This window comes from Protopterus annectens, chromosome 8.part0, assembly GCF_019279795.1.
Source record: "Protopterus annectens isolate FY-2018-M chromosome 8.part0, PAN1.0, whole genome shotgun sequence".
NCBI classification, from domain to species: Eukaryota; Metazoa; Chordata; order Ceratodontiformes; family Protopteridae; genus Protopterus; species Protopterus annectens.
This window is the reverse complement of record NC_056741.1, coordinates 1,098,657,731-1,098,685,195: the sequence shown is the minus strand read 5'-3', so window position 1 is coordinate 1,098,685,195 and position 27,465 is coordinate 1,098,657,731. Positions and strand designations below refer to the sequence as shown.

The 27,465-nt window shown below is 42.6% G+C and overlaps 1 protein-coding gene across 43 annotated transcripts in view; it reads left to right on the top strand.

Annotated features, from left to right (window-relative positions):
- The window catches only part of LOC122809254 (titin-like), a 3,339,665-nt gene that overhangs the window by 2,540,112 nt on the left and 772,088 nt on the right, over window positions 1-27,465 (top strand). For all 43 annotated transcript variants that reach the window (XM_044080625.1, XM_044080596.1, XM_044080621.1 and 40 more), the window contains one exon: window positions 19,158-19,193. In XM_044080625.1, coding sequence (XP_043936560.1) covers window positions 19,158-19,193 — 36 coding nt within the window. The remainder of the gene's footprint in view (window positions 1-19,157; window positions 19,194-27,465) is intronic.

Genomic DNA, 27,465 nt, shown 5'->3' with positions numbered 1-27,465 from the left:
TTTGTTAATCAGGCCGACTGAGGGCTACTGCCAGCAGATAACCTAAATGTAATGACTGCAACAGTGAATACACTCGAACATCTACATTTATGGTAAGTGTACACAACTGTACTTTTCACTGTCCACATGTGTGTTAGGTTACAGTTAATGATTCTGTAGTAGCCATGTTGTCACTTCTGCAGGACACACGGATTATTTTTGGGAGGATAGATGTTTTGTAGTACATCACCAACAGGAATCTACACGAGGTCTCCAGAGTTCACCTTGGCTTCACACCATTTTTAGTACCACGTATTAACATATTTATCATTACATGTTTAAAATCAGATTTAAACATAAAAGCTTTTTATGAAGATGATAGTCTTTGTGAAGAGAGTTTTGCAGAACACAGTTTATACCCTTTCCTTAGTGTCTGTCATGTTGTAGGCATGTTACTGATTCTCTGGTGATATCATTGGAGTGGTTGTTTCCATGGTTGCAGTCCCTAGGAGTGGAGTAAGCTGTGAGAAGTCCAGTGTCTCTTCTTGTGTGAGGATTGCCTTCATTGATGCAGAGCTGGCTTCACACTTTCCAGGGTCAGTCATATCAGTCATTCATGCTTATATGAAGAGTCAAGAAGTAGTGAATTTGACAGTGTGTGTCAGAATGCACTTAAAAGTTCAGTCTTGGGCACCCTGCACCTCCAGGACTGATGTCTGCAGTGATTTTTATTGTATGGTTTGAAGACCAAAGGGGCGGCCATGGTGATGCAGTGGTTAGCGTTGCTGCCTCACAGCAAGAGGTTCTCCTGTTCGATCCTCGACCGAGGTGCCTTCTTTACGGAGTCTGAATGTCCTCCCTGTGGTTGCGTGGGTTTCCTCCGACATCCCAAAGACATGCTGTAGGTGGATTGGACACTCTAAATTGGCCCTAGGTGTGAGTGCGTGCGCCTTCTGTGGAAGGTTGGGTGCCGGGCTGGCAACTCAACACTGTAAAAACTCCACTGCCAATCATGAGCGGACAAGGTGATTCTCTGTGGCGACCCCTAAACGGGAAAAGCCGAAAGAAGAAGAAGGTTTGAAGACCAAAGGATGTATGTGTTTCATTGGTCTTGTGCTGTCAGTTGCTTCAGATCCACATGGGACAAATAGATCTTCTCTTGATGTTAGATCCCTGATTCTAGGCCCTATACTGTTGGGCAGTTCCTGTCAGTTTCCAGGGGTATCCCTTTCCTGCTGATGTACACTTTTTATAGGTTCAAATGATGGATGCTTTTTTGACAGTTTGGGAAGCTCAAGTTGCCTGCTTCACACTACAGCAAAGTGGTCACTACTGAGAGGGACTCCACATCAGCCAGTAGAGTTGTATGAAGTCCTTGCATTAGAGATGTTGGAGGAGAGACATCCTTTCAGCAGCTCTTCTAATTTCAACTTATTGTACCTAAACTAGCAAACTGGCACATTTGTAGTTATGATGTAGATAAGTGCTTCCCCACCTACCTGTTGTAAGGAGAATTTTATTTATTTATTTTTATTTTTATTTTACATTTGTTGACCGGGCTAGTCTGGCTGGATACATGTCCATTTTCAGCAGAGGCCCGAGGAGAAAAACTCCACTATATACTGGTACATTACATAAAATCAATTACTATAAGATACAGCTTATAAGGATCTAAGAACTAATTGAATGCAGGATATTAACAATACAGAAGCATTTTTACAGAAGTGTACAGTTCATAAATTACATCATTTTTACAGAAAATGTCTAATACTTAAAATACTAAATACTGTTTAGAATTCCTAATCCCATATTGTTACGAAAAGCAGGAGTAGTAATTTAGAAAGGACAGAAAAGGTAGCACATACAAAGGTCTATAACAGAGAGGATAGTGGGAGGAGAGGGAAAAGGAGGAAAGTAGTAGATATGGGGATAGAAGGAGTCCAAGTGCAGAGGCTAGTCTAGGTAGGAGCTACCTAGTTGGAAGTTGAAATTATTTGGGTGTTAAGGAAGACGGAAAACACTTTAGAAGTTATAGCTAGTAAGAGGGATAAAGTGAAAGTGGAGTTTAAAAACGGGAGAAATAAAAGAAAAAGATGGTTAAGAAGTAAGAAGAATTATTTAGAAGGACTTATAAAGATTAAAGTATTACAGAATAAGGGGAGTCTCACAGAACATGAAGAGAGACAACCGTATTGTGCTAAAGAGAAAATAAGTGAGTGCCTAGATAGTATGTATGAGCTGAGAATGATTGTTAGGCAACTGTTTTTTGATTATAATTCCAGATCACAAAAACTTTTAACATGACAACTTAGGCAACAGAAATAAAGGGCTGTTGCCATACTTAGGAAGCCTATAACGAGAAAAATATCCAGAGATCCTGTGGATGCTTCAGAGATATTTCAGAAATTTTATAAAGATTTCTATAAAGTAGAGAAATGTGGGACTCGGGAAGGAGCACAAATGGAAGTATTTATGGAAGACTTAAATATATCAAAGTTAGAGGTAGATGATGCTCAGTAATTCATAGTCAAGAGGAGGTTAGATAAAAACATTGATGTACAACCAACTTGCAGGAATGTTTCCAGGAGTGGATGGTATTCCTGTGGAAGTTTGGAAACTAGGAGGGAATAAAGTGACAAAGATCTGGAAGGCTTTGTTTAACAGTATCTTAAAATGATACCAACATCCTGAAAAAAAAGCTGTGCTGGCTGTAATACCTAAAGACACTAAAGACCCATCTTCATGAAGGCCCATTTCAGTATTAAACCATGGCTATAAAGTTTTTATGTCTACAATGGCTACAATGGCTAAAGGAATGGCAAAGGTGTTGCCAAAATTGATAGATGTGAATCAGTGTGGTGGTGTTGAAAGGAGGAAACATTTGACAATATTATTAGAGCAGTGATGATCCAGAGAGGAGCAGCATGTAAGAAAATACTGCTGTTGTCAGTGGATCTTAATGCATAGAAACCATTCAACAGAGTAAGCTGGGATTTTAAGAGAAGGGCAATGGAAGCATTTGCATTCCCTGATACAATAATAAGGTCACTTCTGAGGATATATGTTGGATTGGAGGCAAAAATCAAAGTGGGAGGGTTCCTCTCTGATAATTTCTGTCCTGTTTCTCCTTTGCTATTTGTATTATATTTAGAATCATTTGCAAAGAAACTAAGGAGCAGATGATATTTTGTACCTGATAAAGCCAGGAAAAAGGGCATCTAAGTGTTATGGAACATTCTGAGAAAATATGTTTTTGGCATATAAAATTAATGAAGTTAAAACAAAACCTATAGCTATAACTATGTACCAAGACATGAATTGGTTCAGCAATACCCATATTTATGGGGGCATGATAAAATGAAGTACCTAGGACTATGGGTTAAAAAGGAATTCCATTATGGCAGCTAAGGATATGTGGGAAGAGACTAAACAAAAGATAATACAAAACCTGAGAAACTGAAAGCTCTTGTTTATAGCAAGATAAAAGCAGTAAAAATGTTTTTAGTCTCTTTAGTTTTATACACAGGTCAGGCATATTTGTTGTGGATAGTAATTAATAAAGAGTTGAAGGGTTTTATCTTGGCTAGAAAGAGAACAAGAGTTAAGTGGGATAGGATGATCCTTCCAAAAGAACAAGGCGGTTTAGGATTACCTGATTTTAAGGTATATTTTTAGAATTGCACAGTTAAGGCTGCTGCATGAAACAAAAGCAGAAAGTTGCAAGACGTAGTGGAAATAGATGATGATGAAGTGGAGGCAGGGATTCAAGAAATAAGTAAAGAATGGGGTTTTGGAGGCAGATCTTGTAAGTAGGATAACAACAGTCATACAGATTATAAAGTAGCAGAAAGTATCTAAGAACTAAGCCGTCACAGGATCACAGAAAGGAAATTATGTCGATATGGATGAGTGCAATTAGGGATACAGAGAATAAACAAGAGGGGCTGGAATTTACTGGAGAAAACTGGCAAAGGAAGTAAGGAACTGGAAAGGTAAGGTAATAAAATGAGAAGAGTTCAAGAAGACATTTGGACTGCAGGCTAGATACTGTCTTCCCTATTGGGGATTGCTATTAGAGTATAGCCAATGAAAGGGATAGAGGAATTGGGATATCCCAATGAAAGGGATAGAGGAATCCTAAGTGAAAGGCCTGCACTGGTAGAGGTTTTAGTTGAATCTAGAACAGAAGCTACTGTTAAGGAGATAATTCCTAGAGCATATAAAATATGGCACAGTAACTACGGGAATCGGTCAGAGGGGGTTTGAAAAGATTGGGAAGAGAGACTGGATAAGCAATTCACAAAGAAACAATGGGAGGACATGTGTATGGCTCACTAATAGAATTCTTAGGATTTTTGCTTGGAAGTATCTGCATAGGTATTTTTATACCCCAAGCAGACTCCAGGAAATTTTTCCTGTGGTAGGTAGCATATGTTGGAGGTGTGATGGAGAAGAAAGGGGCAATTGGGAACATATGTTTTGGACGTCTAATGAGTTGGCAGACTTCAAAATTCTCTGCAGAGTACTCTGTCAGAAATACTGGGCAAGCAAATGGGTGTAACTATGGAAATTATTTTTATTTTATTTATTTTTTTAACTGGGATACTGGATTTGAATTGTCTAGACATAGTAATGCCTTGTTAAGTTTAATTATTGCACTTGTGCCAAAAAAGCAGTTACTAGGAAAAAAAAAGAAATGTAAACCAACTGTATTTGAAATATTCTAATGGAGATTAAAGAGCTGAAAATGGGATCTTTAAAAAAATGTAGGAGCAAATTACATAGAAAGATTGGAATTTGTAGGAAAAATACATGCAGTAAAAATTTTGGAGTGAGGTTTCAGAGAAGGCAGGATTTGACGAATTTATGTAATGTTGGTCTGATTATATGGTATAGAAGATTATATATGATGTATAATGTCTGCAGCTGAACATGTTAATTTGATTTGATTTCTTTTATATAAATTAAGTTTATTTGTGTTCACACGTAATAATTCAACAAACGTGTTAAAAAGAGGAAAAAAAAGGTGCAGATAAGTGATGCACATCTGGCAGTGGGGTCGTATTCATCACTCTGTGGAATTTTCATATTCTAGTAGAAATTAATATGTTGATGTGCTCTTTGAACTGCTTAACCCATCCTCAAAAGTTGCAGATTCAGAAGCACTGTGTGGGTCAGGTCTTCCAGTGGTGAAGCAATCTTGAGATTGATATGTGCACTGCTTGGGAGAACACTGTGATGTTATGTAGTCCTATTTCGCCTACATTCTTCACTTGTGGGTTCGGAGCCAAATGTCGGCTTCGACTCTGCCTATTTACTAGCTCGAAAGTCTTTGATTGGCTGGGCTAAGATGGTATCCCACAATACACTGCTCCACATCCCCAGATCTGGTTTGCTGCTTGTACAGCTTGGACGTGGTCTTGACTTGGCTGTGGCTAAGTATTGAAAAAGTCTATTTTTTGTGGAAAATTTTTCGCTAATTCTTGGCTAAAATAATTCTGTTATTCAATAGAGTGGTTCTTAGTGGTATTGCTGCATTGTTTTTGTAGAGTGCGAGTGTGTTGTGTGTGGTATCCATTACACCCTCGGGCTAGGCCCGTTTAAGTTAGAGGACCTAGTCCTCCTCGTGTGCTTGTCTGGTTAGTTTTTCTTAATTTAAGTTGAGAACCATTTTAATTAGAGGTTCTTCCCTGTGCCTTGTTTGTGTTCTGTCATGTTTCTGCTTTCTGTGTTAGTGGTTTCCTGCCTTTTTGGTAGCGGCTGCTACTATTTGTTAGAATGTCTAAGGAACTAAAGGAGCATAAGCCCTCGGGCTTTAAAAAGTGTACTAAGTGTGCCTATAAAATGTCTATCACAGACGGACACTCGGTCTGTGTTTACTGTCTTGGAGCCATCCACCTTCAGGAGTCGTGCAGATGTCCTTCAAGAATGCAACTGCAGTCATAACATGTGGGTTGTCCTGCCTCAGGCAGCCCTCGGTCGGCCGGATTCCAAAGTCTGGGTCCGACATCGGCTGATGTCGCATTTCTCTCCAACGTCAGAGCGGCTGGAGTACATAAGCATCAGCCGACGCCATTTTCTTCAGTCTTTCTTGCCGCGCGGTGCCCGAAGCAGAAGCAGTTCGCAAGTGCCGGTCGGTCAGCTCCTGTATTCTTCGATACCGAAGTCATCAAAAAAGCTAAGTACCCCGTTGGGGACCTTTTCTTGCCTCAGCCAATGTCAGAAATTACTGAAAAAGTTTAACAATTGTCTTTCTTGTGGTAAACAAATACCTCATAAGGATTTCCACTCTTACTGTCTTCCTTGCCTTGGCCCAGACCACGACGTCTCGGCCTGTGTAGCCTGTGCTCGCTTCAACAAGCGCACTCTCAGGCGCCGGGCGGAGTTCGCTGAAGATTTTTTCGCCGATAAATTTGCTTACACCATGCCGTCGGATCTTCCGACATCGCAAACTCCCAAAAAGCGAAAAGGCCAGGACCGACATCCTCGGCCCGCGTCTACCACCGACTCCACTCCAAAACCTAGCGTGAGTGCTCAGGTTCCCTCTGAGACTGTCTCTCCACCGCTCCGAACCGAAGACACCGCATTACCGACGACTCCGATTCCGGACATCACTCTGACGCCAGTTATCGATTTTCCTCCGGATACCGAAACCGAGGAAATGCCCGAGACCATTGCTGTAGACAAGGTCACTCCTGCACGTGGAGCTGCCAGGCCTCCTATGGCCATGTCTATTAAGGCCTACACTAGGGCTAAGGCAGCCAGCAAAACAAAGCATATTACTTCTAAATCCTTACCTCAGCCTACTCCAGAGACACAAATTATGTCCATGGCTGCTGATTTAATTTCCATGATTAGAGGTTCACAGGCCCATCCTGAGAGAGGATCCCAGCCTCCTTCTGATAAAAGGCCCCGGGTTGAACCCTCTGACCCTATTCCTTCAGATGAAGATTCTGAGGGCTCTGTCCACTCTGATAGCCAGGAAGAGCTCTTCCAGACCTATGAGGACTCGGATGCAGAAGATTCCATCCCCTCGGCCTCCCCTCCTGAGGATATTTCTTTTGGGGAAGTACTGCACACTATGAGGGAACATTTCAAGTGGCAAGGTCAGGAATATTCTGATTCTAGGAAACGCCTTAGGACTTTCCTTAAGAAGCCCCAACACAGGCCCTTAGCTATTCCTCCTGTACTTGATGTTCTGGATGATTTATATTCTGACTCGAGTGCTACCCCTGATTCTCTTCCTCCTGCTCCAGCCAAGCCAGACGGGTATTACAGGGTCCCAGAAACTCATTCCCATTTATTCAGGGCCCATACTGCTGATTTGGAAACTATTTCACAGGGGCCTAAAGGAGTTTCAGCCTCCACCTCTAAAAATCCATTGCCCTCCAACAGGGAAGCTAGGTCATTAGAGAGATGGGGCAAAAAGGTTTACACATCCACTACCTTATCTATGAGAGCTTTAAATTGCCTTTTTCATATGTTACAATATCAGGATTACCTGTTAGAAGACTTACAAAAAACATTAGCCACTCCTGATCCTTTAGACAGGAAGACTTTGCAGGAAGCTGTACATAACACTCAGCAAGTAAGCAATCACTTCCTGCAGTGTGGATATGATGCACTGGAAGCTTCATGTAGGGCAGCTATGACAGGGCAGTCATTCGTAGACATGCTTGGTTAAAAGATCAACCTCTACCAGATCATGTAAAAGCAAAACTTCTGGATGCACCTTTGGAAAAGAACAAGCTTTTTGGTGCGAATGCTAAGGATGTGTTAAAGTCCATCGAAGAAAAAGCAAAATCAGTTCAGACGGTGAAAGATTTCCTCCAGGTTCAACCCCCCAGATTCAGTAGAAATTGGCCTTCTAAAAACTGGTCCTTTCCTAATCCAGAAAAGTTTCAAAGGGGTAAGAACAGACGTGGCAGAGGAAGAGGCCAATACAGAGGCCCTTACAGGGGACAACAATGGCAGCCAGGAAACCAAAGAAGTGACGCAGGGGTTTCACCTGCCCCACAACCACAATCTCAATGACTTTCCTCTACTACCGCCTACCAGGGAACAAATAGAAGCTCCCTTGGGCGGGAAATTATCTCTGTTTGCAGAAAATTGGCACAGACTGACAAAGGACAAATGGATTTTGGACATTATAGACCGAGGGTACAGGTTTCATTTTCATACCTTACCAAGAAAACAAGGCATGCCAAACCTACAACAAAACCAGAGGGCAGAGGCTATCAAGCAAATCACTCTGCTGACTCGGATGAAAGCAATAGAAAGAGTTCCACAACAAGAACAAGACCAGGGGTTTTACTCAAGACTGTCCCTTGTTCCAAGAAAAGAATCTCAATGGAGACCAATACTGGACTTGTCCGCATTAAACACCTTTCTCATAGTACCAAAGTTCAAAATGCTGACTCTACAGCAACTCTTTCCCATGCTGGGCAAGGGGTCTTGGCTGATTACTCTGGACCTCAAGGAGGCATACCTGCATGTCCCTATCAGACACAGCTGCAGAAGATACCTCAGATTTCTTGCAGGGCCAGAGCATTATCAATTCTCAGCATTGCCATTTGGCTTATCTACTGCACCCAGAGTATTCACAAAATGCCTGGCTTCAGTAATTGCTCATTGCAGGCTCCAGGGGATACAAATTTACCCGTAACTGGACGACTGCCTCATACAAGCGGACGACAAATTGATGTTGACAAAAAACCTGGATTATGTCATACGGATTACTTCAAGCTCTGGGATACACAGTCAACTTCCAAAAGTCAAGACTGCAGCCATCCCAGCAAATAATCTTCTTAGGAGCCAAACTAGACACAGCCTCTCAGATGGCTTACCTGACAGAAGACAAGCAAGAGAAGTTAACTCATTACTTCAAAGGTTTAGCAAAACTCACCCAGATGACTGCAAGGAGATTCATACAGGCCCTGGGTTACATGGCATCCTGCATTCTCCTGGTTCCATTAGCAAGACTACACATGAGAAAGCTTCAATGGTACCTAAAAAGCATTTGGTCTCAACACAGCAACAACTTGGAGACAATCATACCGCTCATTCCATGCCTACAAAAGGAATTCCTATGGTGGGCCTCGGTGAGCCAGGCAAACACAGGTATGTCATTCAAAAAACCACAGATAACACAGACCATGACCACAGACGCCTCAGACCTTGGATGGGGGGCGCACATGGAAGGCAGTTGTATACAAGGACAATGGTCTCCAAGGGAAACACATCTGCATATAAACCAAAAGGAGGAAATGCTGGCAGTAATGCATGCCATCGAGGCCTTTCAACACCAACTCCAGCAAGGCCATTTACTGATACGGTCAGACAACACCACTGTGATGTGGTACATAAACAAGCAAGGGGGCACCCACTCTTACCCCCTTTGCAGACTGACTATGCATCTTTGGGAGAAATCACTGAGCCTAAACATCCAGTTACAATCCCAGTTTGTTCCAGGAAAATACAATGTGTTGGCGGACAGCCTAAGCAGGAATTTCACAGATCCACACGAGTGGAGGTTACATCCGAAGGCCTTCACACACCTCACTTCGACATGGGGCAAGCCAGAAGTGGACCTATTTGCCTCTCACCTCAACCATCTTCTACCAAAATTCTGCACAAGGACATACCATCCAAAAGCTTGGAAAAAAGATGCCCTCTCATTCAACTGGAACTCCCTAACAATCTATGCATTCCCACCTCTGCCACTGATGACCTCAGTATTACTAAAGATCAAAGCAGAGAGACCCAAGGGAATCATAATAGCTCCGGACTGGCCAAGACAACACTGGTGCCCACTACTACGGAGCATATGTCACACCAGGAGGTGGGCCCTTCCCCAATGGCCTCTACTTTTGACTCAACACAATTTCGAAACAGTGCATCCAAATCTTCAGACACTGCAGCTAACAGCCTGGGAGATCCCATAAATAACTTCAGCCTATCTCTCTCCAAGGAAGTTCAGCAGATACTAACAGAGGCTCGAAGACCATCCACCAGAAAGGTTTACTTAGCAAAGTGGAAAAGATTCAGCATTTGGAATACCAGCAAGGGACATGATGCATCATTGTTGAACATCCCACTCATCTTGGAATATTTGGCAGATATGTTAAAGAACGGCCTCTCATATTCTTCCATAAAGATACATGCATCTGCTATTTCAGCTAGATACAACACTGATCCTCCTGTTTTTTCACACCCTTTACTAAGGTAATTCCTCAGGGGAATCAAGAACATTAAGCCACCAAGAAAGGCCCCAGTGCCAGCCTGGGACCTCAATTTTGTCCTAGAAAAACTGACTCTACCTCCATTTGAGCCAGCAGCTTCAGTTGACTTGCAATTTCTCTCATGGAAGACAGCTTTCCTGTTGGCAATTACCTCAGCAAGAAGGGTTTCGGAACTACAGGCCCTAATGGCAATACCACCCTTCATTATTTTTCACAGAGACAGGGTTTCATTAAGGACCAACCCTACTTTTATGCCAAAGGTGGTATCTAGGGTTTCTTTAAATCAAGCCATTCATCTGCCTGCTTCCTTCCCCAATCCTGAGAATAAGGGGGAAAGACTGTTGCATACCTTGGACATTCACAGACAACTTCGATACTACCTGGACAGAACCAAGGCCAATAGGAAGTCTGAACAACTTTTTGTAGCTTACGCCCCTGCTGTCCAAGGAAAAGCAATTTCAAAACAGACTATTTCAAAATGGATTGGACATTGCATCAGATTCTGTTATTCCTTTCATGGAAAGACTGTTCCAGCCAATGTCAGACCACATTCCACCAGAGCTACAGCCACCTCTACAGCATTCTTAAGAGGGGTGCCTACTAAGGACATTCTCGAAGCTGCTACATGGAGCTCCGTGCATACATTCTCCAAACACTACAATCTCCCTCTATAATCCAGATCCAGAGCAGGCTTTGCTTCGGCAGTCCTGCAGGGTTTGATTGCCACACCATCTTTTTCCTAGAGCATTCCTCCTCCCCCAGCTAAGCTATGGTATTCTACCCACATGTTATGACTGCAGTTGCATTCTTGAAGGACATAGTACAATTTTGTACCTACCATAAATGTAGATGTCTGATAGACATGCAACTGCAGTCGGATTTTCCCTCCCTCCATACCCCTCTATGCCTAGGGTCCACTCCTATCCCTGTTACTCTTAGCTGGGGATATCTGTTATGGTGTATTTGTTTTATTGCTCTTTTATTTGTTTGGAATCCTGTTTTTGTGTTCCAGTTTGATTACAGCCTTCCTTGGAGGGCACCTGGCATCTGGGGCAAGAAACACTGAAGAAAATGGCGTCGGCTGATGCTTATGTACTCCAGCCGCTCTGACGTCGGAGAGAAATGCGACATCAGCCGACGTCGGACCCAGACTTTGGAATCCGGCCGACCGAGGGCTGCCTGAGGCAGGACAACCCGCATGTTATGACTGCAGTTGCATGTCTATCGGACATCTACATTTATGGTAGGTACAAAACTGTACTTTTCTGCCATGCCTTTAGTCCTCGGTGCTCCAAGAGAGGAAAAACAAATTGATCCTAAAAGGCCTGCTAAAACCATCCTTTGAGGAGGATTTAGGTTCGGCTCCCAGCACCCAGTCGAAGTCTACATCCTCCAAATCCAAGAAGAGGTCGCCGGCTCCATCTATTGTTTCGGAGCCACCTTCTAAAATTTCCATTGTGGAATCTGCTTCCTCGGCTCCACCGACTTCGGGGCCGCAGGAAGTAACTGCATCGACTGAGTCTGCGGCCGCTCCGATAATTTTGAAACCGATTCGGAGCCGGTTGCCAAGTTTAAGGCAAGGTTCTCCAGATAGGAGGTCTGCTTCCCCATCCATTTCCTCCAGGCTTTCCGATTTGGATGTGGATAGGGTGGTGCAGAGGCTCCTACAGTCGCCGGTGTTGGCCAAACTTTTCTCGGCTCTGACCCAGTCGGCTCCGGAGCCAGCTCTGTTGGTTGTACCTGCTATTCCTTTTCCGAGCCATCCTTGTCGTAAGTTCCACTCCAAGGGACGTTCCTGTGCCGGCACCAATCCCCCAGCGGGGTTTATCGGTGCCAGCATCGGCTCCGACCCTGTCGACTCCGTCCACAGGGTTCGTGACTCGGGTCTCCTCTGTCGGGCCCGAGGGGGGTGTCTCGGAGCACCAGTCGGTGCCAAGCCTTCCCCTTGGTGGCTCGGCTGCGGGGACTCCGGTCCCAGTCATGGCCTTGGAAGGTGGTCGGTCCTCCGATTCAGGAGGTCCCGCCTTCGAGGCTATGTGGAGTGCGCTGGCTAGGTTAGCTACTTCTCTCGGATCGGTCCTTCCATCCCCTACGACACTGGCTTCTGACATCCACCTATCCTTGGACAGCAGGGTGCAAGGGCCTAAGGATACCCCCATGAGTGGTCCCCTTCTTTCTGAGGGGCCCTCAGAGTCTGTGCCTGAGGAACCCCCCCAGAAAGAAAGCTTGCAAGAGAAAGCACATAGACTCCCAGGATGAGTCCCTCACTTCCGATACTGACCTCGAGGAGTCGGAGGGGTCCCCTAAGTCTTTCTCTGAGGATGTTTCATTCTCTGATATCCTGGAGATCTTGAAACAAAGAGGAGACTGGCCTTACAAACCCCCCTCCGAGGATGAGTCAGTATTCCTTAAGGCCTTTGGCGCTCAGCCCTCTGCCTCCTGGGTGTCTCCACCCTTCGAGCTCCTGGACCTTATTTGTCGAAGGGTGTGGGAGACTCCAGACTCTGTGGAGCCGGTTCCTCGACGCCCCAACAAATTTTTGTCTGCTCCCCAAGGAAAATAATTTTTGACAAAGGGAGTCCCGGTAGATGCTATGGTGGTGGCGGCTGCCACACAGAAGGAATTTGCTGAGTCTTCCTCTTCGGTCCATCCCCCTAACAAGGAGTCTAGGACGATGGATTGGTACGGGAAGCGTACACTGTCTTCTGCGACCTTTATCTTGTGGTCGCTGAATTATTTGTCTCATTTCACGCGGCTCCAGAGAGATCTCCTTAAGGAGTTAGGAGATACTCTAACGGGTAACATACCTGAGGCAGTGACTCAAACGGTCAGCGCTCAGCTCTCTACCCTCAACTCCATTGCTAACTCGTCCATGTGACTGATTTCGTACGCGGCCGAGGGAGCTAGTAGGGCAGCTAGTTCAGGGGTGGCCCTCAGGAGGCAAGCCTGGCTATGCCTGTGTCATTTTGCAGAGGCCTTTAAGTCTTCCTTTACTGATGCCCCTTCGATGGTTCCTCCTTGTTCGGGACCAAAGTCAAAGACACGCTCACCAGGTGCAAGCAAGAGGGAAAGACCTTGTCTGCCGTGAGAGTCTGTTTTTCCCTCCCGTCGAGGTCTTATCCCAAGGCTCAGCGAGGGGGAAAGATGTGGTTTAAAAAATCGCAAAGGTCCTTTCCTACCGCACAGGGTGAACCCCCCCCCCTCCCTGAGGTGGGGGGGTTGTATTCAGGGAGACGTCGCCCCAGAGGCAGAGGGGGCCCCCGCAATTTGGGGGACCGTGATTCCTTCTGCGGTTCCCCATACTCTCATTCCTGAGGGTGTGCCCGGCTGTGCTTCTTCGGCGCCAGTCGGGGGTCAAATTTCCCAGTATCCAGAAGCCTGGGTCAACATCACCCAGGACAGATGGGTATTCGGGATAATCGCCGGAGGTTACACCATCCCATTTCACTCCACACCTCCTCCTGTCAAAAAGATCCCAGACGTTCCGCCCAGTGAAAGGGGTCAGGCAGCAACAGAGGTTTCTCAGCTGCTAGAAAAAGGAGTCATCCAACCAGTCCCCCCAGACCAAATCGGATTAGGGACTTACTCGAGATTCTTTTTGGTGCTGAAAAGAAAGTGGGACCTGAGACCCATTTTGGATCTCAGCTGACTCAATCATTATGTACACAAGTCCAAATTCCGGATGGTCACGCTACAATCAAGTCTCCCGTTATTGGGAAAGGAAGTATGGATGTGCTCCATCGACCTGAAGGATGCTTATTACCACATCAAAATGGACAGAGCATCCAGATGTCATCTACGCTTCCGGCTGGGCGCCAGGCACTTCCAGTTTCGAGCCCTGCCCTTTGATCTCACCACATCCCCCAGGATGTTCACCAAGTGCATGGCAGTGGTGACGGCTCACTTCAGACGTCAAGGATTCCAGGTGTTTCCTTACCTGGATGACTGGCTCCTATCCACCCCCACCAAGCATCTACTTCTTCAAAACAGATATACTGTTATCGATCTTTGTCACCAGTTAGGCATCACAATAAACTGGAAAAAATCTGCCTTGCTACCCTCACAGTGTGTCTTATTTATAGGAGCAGAGTTGGACACTATTCGTTTGAGAGCGTTCCTACGTATGGAAAGGATCACAAGGTTACAACGACAGGTTTGGGTGATGATGCCTCTGACACGTGTGAGGGCAAGACTAGTGCTTCAGTTACTGGGGACAATGGCATCCACTATCATGATGGTCCCGTTAGCTAGGTAGCATATGAGGATCCTACAGTGGCTCCTATTCGCCCAGTGGTCCTTTCAAAGACTACCACTATCCCATCCAATCTTAATCACAGGCAAATGCAAGCAGGACCTCAGTTGGTGGCTATGCACCAACAATTTAGACGTAGGGAAACCATTTGTTTCATCCAATCCGGTAGCCACAGTGACCACGGACTCCTCCCAGATAGGGTGGGGGGCATTATCTCGGCAGGATGGTCCAAGGCACGTGGCAGGAGCATGAGATAGACTTGCACATAAATGTCCTGGGGATGAGGGCAGTGCTCCTAGCATTGCAGGCGCTTCAAGATGTCCTCCCCATAGGGGCTATTGTGATACACTCGGACAATATGTCAGTAGTGTGGTATCTCAACAAACAAGGAGGAACCAGATCGTACCCACTATGCAGGGAGGCCATGAGATTGTGGAATTGGGCGACAGCTTCCCAGTGGGCCTTGGTGGCAACACACATCCCGGGGAAAACCAATGTGATTGCAGACAGGCTAAGCAGGGCGATCCTCATGCCCTACGAGTGGTCCCTGAACCGCCAGGTGGTGGACAGCATATTCAGCAAATGGGATCAGCCTTGCTGCGACCTTTCTGCCAGCCCTCTCAATGCGAAATGCAGCGAATACTTCTCGCTGATCCCCCCACTGGGGGGATCTCCAAGGGACACTCTGGCGCACAATTGGCCCTTGGGTCTGCTGTATGCTTTCCCTCCGTTCCCCCTTATGTCGAGGGTGATCCAGAAAGCGCTATCCTTGGGAAGCAGATTGATTCTGATCACGCCACACTGGCTTCAACAAGTATGGTTCCCCTTCCTTCAACCTTACATCGTGGATGCTCCTTGGACTCTGGACCCTCGTCCAGACTTGCTGACACATATGTCGGGACAGCTCCACTCTTCCCTGGAGACCCTCCGGCTGACCGCCTGGCTACTCCACTTCCATCCGTAGTCAGGTGTCACGATTTTTCTCCTGATGTAGTCCATATTCTTTCGTCCTCTCATAAGCCGTCTACTAGGAAGGTCTACTCTAGCAAGTGGAAAAGGTTTTAGATATGGGCCCAGTCAAAAGGTATTGACCCCTACACAGCTCCCATTGACTCTGTTTTGGAATTTTTGTCTCATTTATTCTACCAAGGGTCTGCCTCAGCCACCATCAAAGTTCAGCTAGCGGCTATTTCTAATTATCATGTGGCTTATGAATCTAGCTTAATGGCACACAGGCTGTGTAGAGCTTTAATGAAAGGTACTCTTCTCCTTCATCCCCCTGTATCTCAACCTGTTATGCCCTGGGACCTCAATTTTGTTCTTAATGCCCTCACTCTCCCACCTTTTGAGCCTGTGGCTTCCTGCAATTTAAAATTCCTTTCATGGAAATCTGCTTTTCTGATGGCTATTACATCGGCCAGAAGAGTATCAGAACTCCAGGCCCTATCAGTCAAGCCCCCATATTTGATATTCCATAAAGATAGGGTCTCTCTCAGACCAAACCCGTCCTTTCTTCCCAAGGTGGCTTCCTTATCTAATATTAATCAGTCCATTGAGCTGCCGGTTTTCTTCCCCAACTTCTGTAATAAGGCAGAGTGCCAGTTTCACCTGTTGGATGTTCATAGACAACTACGCTTTTATCTACACAGGACTAACGAATGACGGAAGTCAGACCAGCTCTTCATTTCATTCTCGGAAAATCGCTTGGGGTCTGCGGTCTCCAAAGTCACCATTTCTAGGTGGATAGCTGGTTGCATCTCCTTTATTTACCAGGCAGGGGGAAAGAGCCTGCCTTTTCCAGTCAGAGCACACTCTACCAGAGCAGTTTCCACTTCCACGACCTTTCAGGCTAGGTTATCCATAGATGATATATGTGTGGCTGCAACATGGGCTTCTCCTCATACGTTTGTTTCCCATTACAAATTGGATGTGGTGTCCAGGGGCAGGTCATCTTTTTGCTTCACAGTACTCAGGAGTATTTTCCATTGAGCCACCCAGGATGTAGGTGCTAGGGACGCTGTCCCACAAGTGAAGAATGTAACATCAATTAGTTATGTACTCACCATAACTCTAGATGTATGTAGTCCATCTCGCCTCACATTCTTCATTACCCACCCACCGTCCCCCACACCTGGAGGATTTGGAGGATCCCTTGGTATACCTCATGACACTAGTCCCTTTGGACAATTTTTTGGACCTCGTCATGAGTGTGTGCATGTGTTTGGGCGATAGATATGATTTTTCTGTTGGCAGAAAACTAGATCTGGGGATGTGGAGCAGTGTATTGTGGGATACCATCTTAGCCCAGCCAATCAAAGACTTTCGAGCTAGTAAATAGGCCGAGTCGGAGCCGACATTTGGCTCCGAACCCACAAGTGAAGAATGTGAGGCGAGATGGACTACATACATCTAGCGTTTTGGTGAGTACATAACTAATTGTTTCCTTACCTCTCTTCTGTTTGGGTCAGCAGGGTAAGGAGGAGCATTTGATGCCTTCTTTGTTGGGTGGCATGTTCCTTTGCCATACCACCACTTATGTGGATTCCATGCTTCATTCAAAATTCAGTGAAGGAAGAGTAAGACTAATCTGGTAAATGGTGTAGTTTCAGACCTTTGGGAATGCTCCCAGTCATATCCAAGGGGGTTCCATGTGGGTAGCTGAGAGTCAGCTGCATCTTAAGCCTTCTTGCACAGCACCTTCCTGCAAGGGTGTCAGGAAAGCTTTTGCCTCATGTGTACCCTTGTAGGTGGAAGAACTTTTCCATTTGGGTGAAAGGGTACCCATCACTATCTTGTAAGGTCAGCATAACACATACCTCTCAACTTAATTTTCACAGTGTGTCCAAATTTTTGCTTCATATTTTTGGTGTGTTCTTCATAAAATTTGTGCTATTCTGGCACATCACCAAAGACTGAAGTCACTAAATAATGACATACATTTGAATTTCTGAATTCATATAGTTCAGAAAATGCGGTTATCACAAATCCCATTATTCTCGCAACTTTCTATATGTATAAGAGCAATTTTTAAAATCTGTTTCTATTTTTGTCCCACCCACTAGTTTAGGCATTGTCCAGATTTCTTTTGCTGAGAGGTTGAGAGCTATGGCATATGGATTATCCTGTCTTGTCTTGGGCACCTTTTGAATCTGGCCCCCGAGATATTGCTTGATTGTGATGCATATGCCAGTTACTTTTGCCCATAATGACCTTAGGGAGAGCAGGATTGTCACCTAGCACTAGCTGGCCAAACAGTTTCTTAAAGGAGGGCTACATCTCTGCCTTCCTTTGAATGCTCCCCATTTTTTCTATGGGATTTGTATTTCATAACTGACAGGCTGGTCTGTACACCACTAAAAGAGGCTGGTACATTTGAGATTGATGCTCTTTTGGAAGGTACATTTTTTTTGTAGTGGCCATAACCAGTGCTTGCAGTATCTTGGAGCTTCTGTTCTTTATCTGTAGGGAGGCATGTATAGTGTTTGACACTGATTGGCTGTCCCTTGGGACTAGCTCATATTTTCTCCTGTAATTTGTATCAAAAGTTTGCTTTAATAGGCCAACCCTTTTCCCTGTTTGTTCACCTGGGTTGAAACCATAGAAAACTTTTAAACATACATCTCTAACTCAGGTGTTGCTTGAAACATTTGCAGGAGTTAAGTAATACAGACCAGCTGTTTATCTCTTTTGTTTCGGTGAGGTAAGGGTTGACATTTGCTGAGTAAATGTTGTCTAGTTGGATTGCTACTTGCATTATCTTTTGCCATCAGGTGGTTATGCACCACCAGGAGAATGAAGCAGTCAGAGGCAACTCTGCCATAATAGTGGCTGCTTTTGTGCTTGCTTCAAAAAAGTCTTAATTTTGGTCATTTGTGCTACAGTCACTTGGGTATCATTTTACATGTTCATGAAGCATTATTGCTTGGATCATGGCTGCAAGAATTGTGCCTTTTGTGTGCTACTTTACCATTTCTGGATTTATCCTCCTGAGTCATCAACTTTTGGCCATCTTCTGTGTCTTGAAGGTTTTGTGCCGTTTTGTAGTGTTCCCATTCATAGACCTGCTGAGGATAGTCTGCTGCATCAGATGTAACAGATACATTGTTATTGTTTCATTTCAGCTGTATAGGGACTCTCCTTTTGGATGGGGCCTAATTACCCTGCTGCTGTCTCCCTTTTCTTGATGGCCCCTGCATCAGGCAATTACAGTTAGGCAAGTACATACCTAGTACATAGTTTGGATGTCCTTCATTGGAATCTTGCTTTGTCGGATTATGCTTACTTATCGAGAATCGATTGACAGACGAGCTAGGCATATCACCCTAGCTTATGGGGTGAATGGATAGTGAAAGCAATATGGAAAGCAGAAACCCACGAAATGAGGGTGCTTCAGAGATGCAATGCTATCTTGAGAGAGAGAAGGAAAGAATATTCTTGATCATACATCTTAAGAGTAGGCTGTCTCACAGATGACCTGAAACAGTTAAAATGTCTCTTCTTCTTTATGTGTACTTAATTGTTTTGTCTCCTTGTGGATGGACTCTTGACTGGTCAAAACCTTTCACGTGATCCTGATGCAGACTGCTTTCTGTTTCTAGTGTCTGATCTGTGGAATACAATCACTTGGATAGTTCCTCCCATTGTAATGTTTTGCTAACTATTATTTTCTTTCCTTTCCTTTGCAGTTACTGTGGTCCCCAAAATTGGAAGACCTAGGAAAGGTAACCAAGTCATAACTTCTTGTTACTAAAATGGCATATATGATGTGAAGTATTTATACTTGTAGTAATCTGTAAATGTTCATTCCATGTTTCTGAATAGACTGGCGAGAGTCACTGTACTCTTGGGACAAATTTGGATGTCATCATTTTGTATGAAAATCTTTCTTTTCCCCATACTAATATAAGGAAACATGGGAGTTTTACTAGGTCCTGTAAATGTCCAGACTGGAGTAGCCATGTGAGTTTAGTCAAACCCAGTATAGTCACACATGGTGCGTTCAAAACTATGGTACTTTGGGAATAATGAGGTTTCCCTCTTACATAAAAAGTTGCTTGATCTAAGTGTTCATTTAATTAGCAGTGGGGCTGTGGAGTAGCATAGACCCTTTCCCTCACAGTGAATGTGGGTGTGCCCCCCTGCAAAATTGCTTACCTTTGAATTTTTTTGTGTAAGTTAGCAATGCTGGTTTTCAACCATATTCCTGCAATATTTTTTGTGTGTTTACATATCCAGATATGTTTGGATGTTGTTGATGAATTGTAGAAACTAAGAGCCATTAAAGACTCAGATTTTGTACTTATTTTTAATAATTAATAGTATTGAGGGATTTATAAAATATGATGATCTTTGTTAAATCGCTGTTACAGTATTCATTATATCTGGGACTTTACCGCTTGTTATCTGTCCATCAACCAGTCTGGATTCAGGCTCCTTCCCCCGGTGTAGTGTTCTATAGGCCAGCAAGAGTATACTCATAGAAGAGGAGTGTTCATATGCTCCAGCTTCAGAACTTCCTTGCTGCAGTTAATGCATGTAGATGCCTCCATGTCAGCATGCAAGGCATGCCTTCATCCTCATCCAGTAGAGTTTTGGTGCTCAGGGAAAGATAAGTAGCCTTAATTGTAATCTCTTCTAGATTTGACTTTTTCATTGTTGTCTTGTTGCTTATATCTATAGAAATAGACAAATATGACTGTGGGAGAATGATATATTACTATGGGGTTTTCCACCTCTTTTGTATCTTCTGCCGGGGATCAGAGCATGATGTCCAGGTTTGTGACCTATATGAAGGTTTCTTGCCTAAGACCCTTAGTAGCCATATGTGTACATTAGGTATTTGTATACCTGTCACACTGTAAGCACAATTGATTTAACAAAGTCAAAAATAGTGGAGACAAAGGCTCAAATTTAGGGACAGGTTTTAGGTATTGGTGTTATAAACTTAGAAACTTATTTCAGTAGCAGGTTTTTAGTTGGCATGCATTTTTTGAAGGATAAGCAGTCTGCCACTGAAACGTATGGCATTATTTAGTGACTTCATTTCACAATGATGTGACAGAAATCCACATATTTTATGAGGAATGGACTAAAACTGAGTTATAAATTTGGACATTTTTCAAAAATCTGGTCAGTTGAGAGGTATGAGTTCAGAGTCCTTGGCATATTCTGTAGACCCTTTGATGGCCATGCCTCTTCTTTTGACCTTCCAGCTAAGGGTAAACATGGTCCTCCTTCCTTTCTTCATGGTAAGCCTGAAGTAACTGCATTTGATGATGTGCTTTTGCAACCTTAAGAATGGCTGCCTACTTCCCCTTCAACCCTGTAGCATTGCCTCTTTAGAGGCTCCTGTGGGAGCAGACCAGAGTGCATTAATTCAGACTGATGTCATGCAGGAGGGCCAGCAGGGAAGAGAACCATATTATTATTATTACTGTAGAGGAAGATGGAGGGGTCCACCAAGTTTTGGTAGATGTTGAAATAATGGGCTTCAGGTATGCAGGTCTGTCAGAATGGGTCATCTCTCCAGTCCCTACTGGAGGACATCCTCCTAAAGAAAACTAAAAAAAGTCAGTCATGACTCCCTCCCCCCAACACACACACACACACACACACACACATACCTTAAAAGAAAAAAGACAGCCAATATAATTGGTTTAGTTTGACCCAAGGATTTCATGCCCTTCAGCCTGGCCAGCCTGCTCCAGCCCACCCTCTCCTCCACATGTTAAAAGGAAAGGGGAACCTTCTTCAGGTGAGGAAGATGAGTCTCAGGACCCTGACCAGGAAGATGTAGATTCCAAATTTCTTCCCATATTGTGTTTAACTCTGATACTTTGGATACTCTTTCACCAGATTCCCTTTCTGATGAAATTTAATTTGGAGAATCTTTATCCAGAATGAATTCTTTATGTGGGAGAGTGGGGAAGCTTCAGATATGTAGAAAAGACATCATGAACTACTACACATGCAAGTCTCCAAACCAGTGGCCATTCCGTCAGTATGGGGATCACTGGAGGATGCCTTTGATTTATAGGGTTCTGGATAGTCACACACATTTGTGTGAAAATATGTTGACAGATTCAGTAGTAGTTTCACTAGATCCCCAAAAATTAGCCAAGGTTATTCCAACCCCCAACTTATTCCAGAGTGACAATGAGAATCATGCCCTGGATTGGTTTGGTAAGAAGGTCTACCCCTCAGCCACACTTTTTTAGAGCCTTCAGTTGCCAGACCCATATGTCAAGAGTTCTTACAGGTTGGGCACCTAATAGGCCTAGGATTGCATTAAAGAAACATACTAATAGCTGGTCTCAAGGGGGTATTTCTTTTCCAGACTTTAATTTATATACTATCTCTTCTATTGTAAAAGTACTTTATTAATAGATCAGTCATATGTCGCAAAATGGAAAGATTATTGGGAGCTAATTAGTATGCACTTCATGAAAATCTCCTTAACACACAAAAATATGATTGTAAATAACTCCATGTTATGGTTACTAAAGGAATTTTGTACTTCACCTATTACACCTAAACATATGGTTTGTTACCCATTAAATATTATTATTAGCTATTTAACTTTATATTCATGCACCCTAAGTATAGGGAATGGAATTTTATTGTATTCCCTATAATGTATACTCAGGGTATGCTTTTGTCATCTACTTCTGAAGGAACTCATTTAGCTATAGATAATGATCTAAAGTACTGGTATCAGTTGATATCTGATAATAAAGTTAAAAATCTAGATTTCTTAAAACAAGAATTTGATCTAAGAGAAACTTGCTGGTTAGAGGTTCAGACCTTTAGACAACATTGCATTAATAAAATAGATCTAATGTCTATAACAGTTAAAGAATCTATTCCAACACTGATTGATTACTTGATATTAAATTTACAACATAAAGTTTCTGATAAAGGTAAACTTTCATACATACATAAAATTATCAGACAAGAAACTTTTTACATTGTAGATTCATACTGGAATTATTTCACTTCTATTAATGGGGACCCACCAAATCAACAAGATAAACAATATATATTGGAATCTGCTTATAGAACTACGTCTTTCATTGTCTGGAGACTTTATACATGGAAATTTTTACATAGATCTTTTTATACACCTTTGATGATGAATAAAATAAATAATAAAGATAATTTATGTAAGAGATGTAATGTAGAAATTAATGCTGACTGGGCTCATATGTTTTATGACTGTATAAAATTGAAAGAATACTGGAAGTCAATTAATGAATTTTTGCAGGCTCTTTTTACAGATAATTTCATTATTTCTAAATCTCTTATATTATTCAACACACCTGTACCTCAAAGTGTTAAAAAGGTTAAGCTTCCCTTGTTATGGTCTATTCTAGCAGTGGCTAGGAAAATAATAACTAGAAATTGGATTTCAGATACACCTCCTTCGTTCAGTGAATTTAAAAATGTTATGAATATAGTGTGCCATATGGAAATAAACACAATTAGGACAAGAACAACTAGAAAAACATCTTATTATATTGTTTGGGATAATTTACAAAATTTGTTAAAAAAATTCTAATTTCAATAGCATGGTATTTTAGTTTAATTAATTGATCTGATTGTAGTGGATGTCTTTGTAAATACTTTAGTTGTTTTGTTGAATATTATAATAATACCTATTTTTAATTACTTGTATAAAATTGTTATGATATTTCTCTTGTATGTTAAAACAATAAACCTGTTTGAAAAAAAAAAAAAAAAAAAAAAAGAGTTCTTACAGGCCCTTCTTTTTTATTTAAACACCTTTAAATGATCACTTATGACACATGCACATATACATTAATGGAAAAAAACATGTGAACAGTTTTTTTTTTACTTCTGTACATCATACCTTGTAAAAGTTTTTTTTTACAACTCTAATTTAGTCCATTACACACACTACGCAACTTCTGTCTTCCCTTAAACCTCACTTGTCTTCCTGAACATTGTTTTGCATGTATTGTTACTACAAATTCCATTTTTATATGTAATTTTGTTTCTTCACTTTTTTTAAAGATCCCATTGGAGTTCTTGTATCTCTTTTACAATATTCAGTACTTCAGATACAGTTAGTTTAGATTTTGATTTCCATGTTATAATAATTGCTTTTTTGGCAGCCAGGAATCCAGTTAGACCTTACTATGTCTAGGCAATTCAGATGATGTGTCCCACCTCAAAAGAATCATTTCATTAGTTACAACCATTTGCTTCCAAAGTATTTCTGACAGAGTATTCTGTAGGGAACTTTAAAGTCTGCCAACTCATTACATTCCCAAAAACACACGTTCCCAGTAACCTCTTTCTTCCTCATCACATCTCCAACACTTGCGATCAGCCATAAGAAAATTTCTTTTGAAGTCTGGCTTGGCATGTAAAAAATACGTATGCAAATACTTCCAAGCAAAAAAACTAAAACTTTTTTACTTTGCTGCATAGTTGAAAGCCATGCGTATGTCCTACTATTGTTCCCTTGTAAATTGTATTTCAATCTGTCTTCCCAATTTTTTCTAAATCCATATTATTGGTTCTTTTAATTATTATGCAGTATTTATATGCTGTACTAATGGTCCCCTTTTTCACAGCAGCTACTGTTCTTGATTCAACTAAAAATTGTACCAGAGCAGTTCTTTCACTACCTACACTCTGATATCAATCCCAGGCAGGGAAGGCAGTCTGTAACCTGTGTCAAAATTTCTTCTTGGCCTTATCCCTCTCTGTTACCATTCCTTGTTTAGTTATTTGCTCCCAGTACCTTGGTTCCTTTCTCAGCTTTCTCCAGTAAATTCCTGCCTCCTCTTGCCTACTTTCTGTACCCCTACTTGCAGTCATTCGTGTTGTCAAAATTCCCATGTTGACTTAGTTCACAAAGTACTTTCTGCAGCTTTATGAATGCAGTATTCTGTATGGTGGTGGTGGTGGTTCTCAAGAATCTGAATCCAAAATCCCACTCTCTTCGATTGATTCTGTTGAAGTCCGTAATGGGATGAAAGTGCTCAGCCGTGTATTCTGTGGTGATTTTATGTGTGATAAATAAATCGTTTTCAAGACCGCCTTCTTTTGGTCCTTCATCCTACTGACTGCAGTGTTCGATTTGGTGTATTTGGTTGTACTTGGTTCGCTGTTTCTGCACTTTTTTCTGGTCTGCTATTTTTTAAACAAGTCTTGTTGAGAAGCCTCATTCTCAACCAGCCTTTAATTTCATTTCAACCTCTTTATTTTTGCAGTTTTATCAGTTCATCTGAATAGGTGGTTAAAACATCATCTATTTTTATTGCCCTTTGAGTACAGATGATTTATTTTTCCTGTAAATTAATGGAAGCCATCTCATGTAACAAAGATGAAACCTGAACTGTTTTTGCTAAATGGCTCTAGGATTCTTCCCAGACAGTGTTTTATCTTCTTTTTTTCTGCTCGAGTTTTTCAGGTTCACCAATTTTCTTTGCTGGCATCCAGACAGTATGCTTACTAGCCAGTAACTGAATTTTACCCATAATGGCAATTTCAGTAGCCCCTTTGTCTGAGTCTCTTTTTCACACTTGGAGACTTGAAATTAAGCCATTGATCAGTGTGTAGCCATCTTGGAAGATCCTTATTGGCCCTTCTTGATCACATGGGACAGGGAATGGGAGAAGTGTTTGACTTTGACATTATGTTGAAGCTTTTAGAGCTTCTCTAAACTCCCTTCTAGGTTTCCAAGCATTCCATTAAATGTGTCTGTGAAGCTGTTTGATGCAGCTTCCAGGACTGGTGCCATTGCGTCAGTAGGTAAGAGATATGCCTGGTTAAGGCCCCAATAGATATTGTTTGGAAGTTCTGATGCAGAAATGTTCAAAACATTAATGAAAGGAATAAGCTCATGCAGGGAGTAAAGCATCACTTTCTCTTCCCTGTTTCCAGGATTGAAAGAAACTACCCTCCCAAGCCAGGTCCCTTCTACAGGAATTAGAGCAGGCTCGAGCAACAAAAAGATAAGGGACAGATTCAGGAAAGATATCAAGGGCATAGTAAAAACTGGGGTGACCTCAAGGGTCTTCCAATAACAACAAGGAGATAGTAAAAACTGGGGTGACCTCAAGGGTCTTCCAGTAACAAAGACATGTTCTGACCGTCTTGCTTCCCACCTTCCCCCTGTGTTCATATACCAAAAAGTAGCATGGAATTGGTTTTCCTGACTTTCCTCTTTAAGGCAGACATCCCTACAGTTGCATCTGGAATAAAGGTCATTGTGACATCCCACCTGTGGTCCAGTAATCAAAAAGCCTCAATCCCCACCACTAGTACCAGTGGGGGACGTACATTGGGAGGATGACGGGTACACACACACAGTATTTCTAGATACAGATCTTTGCATCTAGTGTAATTTTCCTTAAGAAAACACAGAGACCACACTCCGCATCGGAATCTGGTTTCTCCCTCTTTCTCCAGATCTCCAATAAGACTCCCCACTGGCACAGGTATAGAGTAGAGATCTCAGCTGAGTGACAAAGCCAAGACCTCCGGCACCCACTTTCTCCAACCAGTGCTTCATGTCCCTGCCCAGGTAGCTGACACACAAACTCTTTGAGGTTTGAGTTGCGCGCACACACAGACACACCTGGGAAAGGTTGACACGGGTGTACTAGCTATGCCCCTTTCTGCCCAGACTATAAGGTAGTTTCCACTACCACCAGTCACTCCTTATCAGCTACTTCAAGGCCCTTAACAAAGGGTGTCCAATTTTACTGTGTAATGTTACTGTTAATGCAAATGGTAGTTTGACCAAGGACATGGCTATTAGGAGTGGCCTACACATTATCATCAAACAAGTATGCAAGTACTCCCAGAACTTAAATATCTCTAGATAGATCAGCCACAATTAAAGGTTTAAATATATTTAATAATAAATAAAAGAACAAGAAAATACTCAGTATATACTTAGTTACATTAGACTTGAAAATCACAGGAAATATTTAAGACAACATTGCAGGACAGTTTAAAATAAAGAAAAACATCTAATCTAAGCTTTGCTATATTCCTGACTATCTGAGAGAATTACTATACCCTAATAACTTACTTCAGAGCAAGCAAAGGCAGGTGTGGTGAGTGGATCTTGATCTTGTCAAGTCAAAGTCAAAATACATAATACAGCCCCTCACTATGAGACTTCCCAAATTAATATCTCAAATATTACTGCTGGGATAGCTTACAGAATTACATCATTTCTTGCCATCGGACTCCATCCCAGGTGAAAACCCCCACTGATGCAGCAGGTAGCATTTAGCATCTACCTGTGAAAATACCATAGACAAGGGCTTTTCTTAGATCCAAGGCAGATCTTGGAAGGCATAAACAATAAAATACTTCCAAGACAATACAGAAAACCTTTAGTTCTAGACATTGTGTCTGTTACTGCACTGAAACTGAAAGAGATCCTTTTATTACGTGGCTGTAAGGTAATTTAATTTCAGCTATTTTTCTGAAGTTAACCTCTTGGGTTCCAGTTTCCATTGTTAAAATATATACATCTAAATAGTTAGAATAGTGCAGGTACATTTCTGTTGTAATCCACTAGGGCATGCTGTGGTTACATCTTTAAACAGCACTTTGTAAAATACCTCTTCAGCTCACGTCTGTACAAACCATCTTACATGACATACAGTTCTAATACATTTGTAACATAAGCATATGAATCATGTTGATATTCACAAACGACATATAATTATTTACGAAATTCCAGAGAGCTGGGCTGGCAGTATCTCCTTTCGTGACAGTCATACAAGAAGGTTACATACTTCAGTTGGCTTCCTCTCCATGTTCCACAAGTGTCTCACAAGTTCCAGGGTACCAAGAGTATGTCATCCCCTCAGTAATATCAGACCTGCTGCACCAAGGTGCCATAGAGGAGGTACTACTTGTCAGCTGGGAAAAGGATTTTATTCAGTGTTTTTCCTAATTCCCAGAAAGGAGAGCACCTGGAGACCCATCTTGGATTTTTTA